The sequence below is a fragment of the Dipodomys ordii genome, unplaced genomic scaffold, assembly GCF_000151885.1.
Source record: "Dipodomys ordii isolate 6190 unplaced genomic scaffold, Dord_2.0 Scaffold81, whole genome shotgun sequence".
Classification (NCBI taxonomy): domain Eukaryota; kingdom Metazoa; phylum Chordata; class Mammalia; order Rodentia; family Heteromyidae; genus Dipodomys; species Dipodomys ordii.
This window is the reverse complement of record NW_012267297.1, coordinates 3,051,452-3,058,808: the sequence shown is the minus strand read 5'-3', so window position 1 is coordinate 3,058,808 and position 7,357 is coordinate 3,051,452. Positions and strand designations below refer to the sequence as shown.

At 44.8% G+C, this 7,357-nt stretch overlaps 1 protein-coding gene across 1 annotated transcript in view; it reads right to left on the bottom strand.

Moving 5' to 3' along the window:
- Positions 1-7,357, bottom strand: part of Pde3a (phosphodiesterase 3A, cGMP-inhibited) — a 38,498-nt gene that overhangs the window by 23,965 nt on the left and 7,176 nt on the right. The window contains exon 5 of the mRNA XM_013025055.1: positions 2,763-2,806. Coding sequence (XP_012880509.1) covers positions 2,763-2,806 — 44 coding nt within the window. The remainder of the gene's footprint in view (positions 1-2,762; positions 2,807-7,357) is intronic.

Below are 7,357 nucleotides of genomic sequence, written 5' to 3'. Positions count from 1 at the left end.
ATCAACAGGGAGAATGGTTGATAATTAAAAAGAGCCAGCCCCTAAAGCCAGGCTGCGTCTCCTGTGTGGCCATTTCAATGATTGGATTTTAATGCGTCTTTGGGCTACTGGATGCTTTTGTTGGGCCTGACTGGGAAGAAAAGAACAAAAAGGATCTCAGAGGAACTTATTATTATTCTTCCCCTCTCATCTGTTTGCCATTTAGCTATAGCCCGTCTACCCGGAGACGGGAAGAACCAAGTTTCATATCCAAAATGTTTCATTATTTGGTTCCCACAGTGGTATTGGTCTGCTCATGTCATTGGTTAAAAAGCCTTTTCCAGCTGGAAAAGGAAATATCTTTATACAATGTGAATTTATCTTTCGGCCATTCCCCCCCACCCGCCCCCCCCACACACACGTAAGCAGAGAAACATAACCCGTGTGAATTATTCCTAAGGGTAACTAAAATCCCATCGTTTTGTCTCAGGGATGCCAACAAGAATAAAAGAACAGAAGGCAAAAGAAATTTCCTGCAAACACCGGTGGAGTCTGGCTTTATTAGTGTGAACACATTATTTTTTTTTCGCATGGCAAATGGACTATTTAAATGAGGGACTATTTAGATGCGGGACTATTGGAATCAGGGACTAGTTAAATGAGGAACTATTTAAATGGGGGTCTCCTATGCTTCTTTGCCAAAACAAAAACAAAAAAAAGAAGAAGGGGGAAAAAAAAGAAAACTCTTGTTGCAAAGAGACTGGGATTCGATGCCAAGCGCAAGTTCAGCGCCCCAGTGCGTCAAGTTCAAGTTCAATGCCAAGTTCTGAGCTGGGAGCCGCCCTGAGCTGCGGCGTGGTGGTGCTGGTGTCTCCGGCAGAGTCTGGGCTCCCTGGGTGGCTGACTCACAGTGAATAATAAAACCTGGGTTGAATTATAGATTTATGAAGCCCAAGCAATAAAACACCCACTACTGGATTTATACCCAGCAGCAACCCGAGTGGACTTCAGTGAAATCCCTTCATGTCTGTGTGTGTGTGTGTGTGTGTGTGTGTGTTCCTCTGAAAGTTCTTGTATAAAAAATCCCATTACATTCATCCTGCTACACACACACACACACACACACACACACACACACACTAGCTATAAGGAGAAATCCAAAAATAAAAATGAAATAAAATAGGGAGGGACAGAAGGGTAAACCAAGGCAGCCGGGGTCCTCACTGGACACCAGGTGGAGAATGAAGTCTACCACTGGTGGGTGGGGACGAGAGGGAAAAATGGGGAGAGAGCGAGGGAAGGGGGGACAGGGTCCACAGAGACATGTGCTCACGACCTGAGTGATGTCACTGTCCCCCCTCTGCATGTCACCTTTACGATCACAATAAAAATTTTTGATGAAATAAAATCAAGTTTAAAAAGTAAAAGAACTACAAATGACCTCAAATAAACTGTAAAATGAAACCTCAAAAGCTGTAAAATGACATAAAACAAAATTTCAGATAAAAAGTTTTAAAACTATAAAAAAATTTAAAATAAGAAATCAACTATAAAATGAAATAAAGGCCGGGCGCCGGTGGCTCACGCCTGTCATCCCAGCTACTCAGGAGGCTGAGATCTGAGGATCGCAGTTCAAAGCCAGCTCAGGCAGGGAAGTCCATGAGACTCTGATCTCCCATGAACCACCAGAAAACTGGAAGTGGCGCTGTGGTTCAAGTGGTAGAGCACCAGCCTTGAGCTGAAGAGCTCAGCGACAGTGCTCAGGTCCTAAGTTCAAGTTCCATGACTGACAAAAGGAGAAAGAAAGAAAAAAATATACGTGTAATGAAATAAAGGTAAAGGAAGGTAAAATAATGTTACAACGGAAAGTAAAATAAAGTAGCATGACATAAGGTAAAACAAAGTAAAGCAATGTAATAAACTAAAATAAATAAAATAGAATCATTTTTATAAAGCTGTCATGGAAGGCAACAGAATAGCCTTTGGAGAGGAGAATGATAGTGGACACCGCTTTCATTATTATTATTGTTGTTGTTATATAGGTGGTTCTGAGGACTCGAACCCAGGGCCTCATGCATGCGAGGCCAGCACTCTACCACTGAGCCACCTGCCCAGCCCTACTCTGCTTTTGGATAAAGAGACAAGCCAAGTTGGCTTTCCATATAAAAATAATTTCAGGGGGGAAAAGAAGTTTAAAAAAAAATAAAGATGAGCTGATAAATGACATTTAACTTCCACCAAGAGTTGTGGCTTGCATCTCAAGTATTTTATGTGTAGGGTCATAAAATCTCCGCCTCTGTGAGCTCGTATTCCAGATCTGAATATCCACGCATGACTAACATTCAGTGATCATCAGCAGGTTTAGGAAATACAGGAGACATCAGTGATTAGACTTGAAACACTCCTTGTTACGCACACACCAAAAAGTTCACTAAAATGAGCGGCTCAAGGCAGAGCTCTGGGTGGAAAACAATAACAATTCTGGTTTTCTGGGTGTACACTGGAGATCAGAGTCTCACAGACTTTCCTGCCCGGGCTGGCTTTGAACCGTGATCCTCAGATCTCAGCCTCCTGAGTTGCTGGGATGACAGGCGGGAGCCACCAGGGCCTGACTCCACTTCCATTTTTAAAACGATAGATGAAAGCATTCTCTAACACAACTAAGAATCGGGTGCCATCTTTAAAGATCAGCAGGTACAGATAGATGGCCTACAGTCTAACGTTTCTATTAACACTGAGGTACCAAAGTTTCCATCCTAGTCTGTTGAACCCAGGTCATGTACGTTGTTCTTTCTCGTTAACCGGAAGAGGGCGCTCTCTCCCCAAGCTGTGGAGGGGAAGGGTAGCCATGGCTGTAAGGGAAGCTGGTATTGTTTGTTATCTGAAAGTCCAGTAAGTCAATAAACCATTTTGCTCACCTGCTACATATGACGGGCGGAGGCAGGGCTGGAGGGGACAGGTCGGGAGCACTCTGGGTGTAGGTTAAGGCTTTGTGAGGAGCTGGGCTTTGTTGGGCCCTGGTGTCTGCAGTTTCTGGAAATTGCTCTGCAGAAACTTTCCTCCCCGGGCTTGTTTCAGGCGTGCCCGGGACTGGAGAGGTGCAGGGTGATGGAAGGGGTGAGATCTTCGCCAGGGCACCTGAGCGAGAGAAGGAGTTATGTCACTGAAAGAAAAAGAGAGCCACAGGGGCTGTGGCTCACGCCTGTCATCCCAACTACTCAGGAGGCTGACGGGGTAGAGGATCGTGGTTTGAGGCCAGCCTGGGCCAGGAAAGTCTGTGAGACTCTCATCTCCACCAAAAAAACCTAATTCCCCCCCCCCAAAAATAAAACAACCCAGAAGTGGAGCTGTGGCTCAAAATGCCATCCTTGAGCACAAAGAAGCTCAGAGACAGCGCCCAGGCCCTGAGTTCAAGCCCCACCACCACCACCACCAACAACAAAATTCTGTTCAAATGTGCAGACATTTGCACTCCTTAGCGAAAGCACACGTATTTTGAAGACTCCCAAAAGACTACTGAAATGCAGTAACCGTAATTTGTGAGTAGCTAGGCTGACAGGTGTGAACCATGGGTGCCTTGCTGGCTATGGGTTCTTGTGGAAATATTGAATTGTGGTACTAAAGACACTACCATATAAACCTCTCCTCCAAAGCAGCCATGAGGAGGAGAAAACCACACACTTGAAGGCTGGAACTAAGGGAGAGCCCCGCCATGCCCAGAGGTTCCATGTCTGCCATCAGTCCCTTTTCTTGTCTTTTTCTTGTCCTTTCTCTCTCTTTCGCTCTCTTTTTTTACTTCTTTTCTCTTTGCTTTTTATTTTCCTTTCCCTTTTCACTTCCCCTTTTCCCTCTTTTCTCTTTATTTCTTTTTTCCTTTATATTCCCTTTTTTTTTTTTCCTTTTCATTTCTGGTAGTGCTAGAGTTTGAACTCTGGGATTTACACTTGTTAGACAAACTCTCTACCCCTTGAGTCAGGTGTCCAGGTATATTTTGGCTTTTAGTTTAATTTTCTAATAGAGGTCTTGATCTTGCCTAGGGCTTACCTTAGACAGCGATTCTCCTATCCCAGCCTCCTATGGAGCTGGGATTATAGGAGTTTGCCACCACACTTGGCCAGACCTCCATTTCCATTTACACTTTGACATTTTCTTTTTGGGTCACACAAATTTAGGCAAGAGGACAGTGGAACATGAAGATGTTCCACTATCTGCTCTGTGATTTCCAATCTATGCCCTTGCCCCAATTTTGAGCTTCTCGGTTTTATCATGTAGTAAGCTTTTTATGGGGGGGGGGATGGTCAGTTGTGGGGCTTGAACTCAGGGCCTGGGTGCTGTCCCTGAGCTTCTTTTGCTCAAAGCTGGTGCTCTACCACTTTGAGCCACAGCTCCACTTCCGGTTTTCTGGTGGTTCACTGGAGATCAGAGTCTCATGGATTTTTCTGCCTGGACTGGCTTTGAACCTCGATCCTCAGATCTCAGCCTCCTGGGTAGCTGGGATGACAGGCGTGACCCACCAGCACCTAGCATCATTTTGTTTAGAAATGTTGTCCCTCAGCTCTTCAGCTCTAGGCTAGCGCTCTACCACTTGAGCCACAGCGCCACTTCCAGCTTTTTTCTTTTTGCTTATGTGGTGCTGGGGAATCGAACCCAGGGCCTCAGGCATGCAAAGCAAGCGCTCTACCACTGAGCCACCTTCCCAGCCCACGTCTTAACTTTCTTGAGTCTCAGTTTTCTGATCTGAACTTCCTTCTTGGCCAACAGAGGAACATGGATGCTGAGATTCAGAATTCTCTTGAATTACATATTATTCTCTCGTATTTTAATCCTATCCTTAAATAAACCTTTGAAACAGGACGAGCTGATCTAGAAAACAACATGCGTACAATGTTTGTTTGGTTGACCCAAGATTCTCAAATTTATTTGTTTGTCACTTTTATGAGATTGCAGACTTTCTGACAGTTTTCTTTCTAGAATATATTGGTCATAAATTCCTTCACTGAAGATTTGGCCAGGGTCTGGCTTCTTGACATGTCTTAATTCATTCCTATTTTTACAAGATAGATTTGCTAAGAACAGAGCATTGGGCTGACTCATATTCACCCCGAACTTTGAAGAAAACATTCTTGTTGTTGTTGTTATTGTTGTTGTTTTGGTTTTGGTCACTTGTGAGGCTTGAACTCAGGGCCTGGGCGCTGTCCCTGAGCTCTTTCACTCAAGACTGGTGCTCTACCACTTGAGCCACAGTGCCACTTCTAGCTTTTTGGTGATTCATGGGAGATCAGAGTCTCACGAACTTTCCTGCCCAGGCTGGCTTTGAACCATGATCCTCAGATCTCAGCCTCCTGAGTAGCTGGGATGACAGGTGTGAGCCACCAGCACCTGGCCTCTTATTTCCAAAGAACCACCAGAAAACTGAGTGGATCTGTGGTTCAAAGTGGCAGAGTGCCAGCCTTCAGAGAGAGAGAGAAAAAAAAACAAAACCAAACCAGGTCCCGAGTTCAAGCTCCGTGACTGACAAACAAACTTATTTTAAATAAAAATAATTAACATACTAAGATCTCCATCCTTTTAGGGACCCACAAAGCATTTCATGGTTGCTGTTATTTTCTGTTCACTCGTAATTTAAGGGGCTTCTTAAACATGGATGATCGTGGGTGGGAGCCTCTAAGTTTGACTTGATCTGTTCAAAGCTCGGGGCTGGGCTGGCAAGATGGCTCAGTGGTAGAGTGCTCGCCTAGCATGCATGAAGCCCCGGGTTCGATTCCTCAGTACCACACACGCAGAAAAAGCCGGAAGTGGTGCTGTGGCTCAAATGGTAGAGCGCTAGCCTTGAGCCAAAGAAGCTCAGGGACAGCGCCCAGGCCCTGAGTTCAAGTCCCAGGACTGGCAAAAAATAAAACAAAACAAAAAAAAAAACAGGGCTGTCCATTCATGATGCTTTCCTTCCATACTTATCTTCAGCAGAGACAAGAAATCCTACGGTCCCAGGACCACCTTAACGGTCCTCTAAGAGTGTTCTCGTTAAAGTGGAAATCTGCCAATGAAGTTCTTTCTCTCTGCTGGAATCCCACACGTCTGTGTGTCCCTCCTTCCCCACACTCCTCCGTGTGACAATCCTCCCAGCAATCCCAGGGGCATACTTCCTACCTTATCCTACTTTGCCTGACTCTAGAGAAAGTTCCATTCTATTCTTCAGGCCCTGGAGAACTTCTAAGTTGAATGAACAGCTCCGAAAGCAGGGGCCACCAGATCGGTGGCTGGGAAATCAGATCACCTCCTAAGGGCTTCTCTTAGCAACAGAATCGCAATCAAACTCCTACTTCTTTGGGAGGAAATGTCTTCCTGTCCTCCACGGTTGAGATTTAAATGGAGGGTTTGGGGGAAGCAGTTATCTAGTGCAAAGCGAGTCATTAAAAGTAAAGAAAGTTCTGAGCCTTCTTATCTAGTTGGAATAAATCAAGAGTGTCTCTTAAAATTCACAGTGTAGCCTACTACAGGAGTTCACATTTATCACCCTAGCTACTCAGGAGGCTGCGATCTGAGGATCACAGTTCAAGGCCAGCCTGGGCAGGAAAGTCTGTAAGACTCTGATCTCCCATGAACCACCGGAAAACCGGAAGTAGAGCTGTGGCTCAAGTGGTAGAGCACCAACCTTGAACAAAAAAGTTCAGGAACAGTGCCCAGGCCTCAAGTCTAAGCCCCAAGATCAACACACAGACACAAATAAATTAACAGTGTATATTTCACAATAGTCTCTTGAAATGTTAATACAATGCAAGCCTTACTTGTAAAACTATCATGGCTATAAAGATTTCTACTGATGATGTTGCATTTGTACTAAACCCATGCTGGTTGGGAGAAGAAAAGCCAATAAAAAAAACTTAAAAAGTGAATAGAAAGGCTGAGTAGAAAAGCTAAGATATGTCTGTGTCTGTCTGTGTGTGTGTGTGTGTGTGTGTGTTCAGAAGAACAAATGCTACCAAGGCAAAATATGTAGTTCTGAGGAATTTAGTTCTCAGAAAGGAAAGAATCTTAAAATCCTGCAAGTCTTTTTTCCCCCTTTCTGAACATTATTTACTGACTCTTGGCAATGGAGGAAGGCGAATGGGAGCTGGCCACTGGGGGCTCCCGCCTGTCATCCCAGCTACTCAGGAGGCTGCGATCTGAGGATCCCAGTTCAAAACCAGCCAGGGCAAGAAAGTCCATGAGACTCTTATCTCCAATTAGATCACAGAAAAAAAAAGTCCCAAATGGAGCTGGGGTTCAAGCAGTACAGATCTAGCCTTGAACTAAAGGAGGTCAGGGACAGTGCCTAGGCCCAGAGTTCAAGCCTTAGGATCAGCAAAAAATAGAAAGAAAGAAAGAAAGAAGGAAGGAA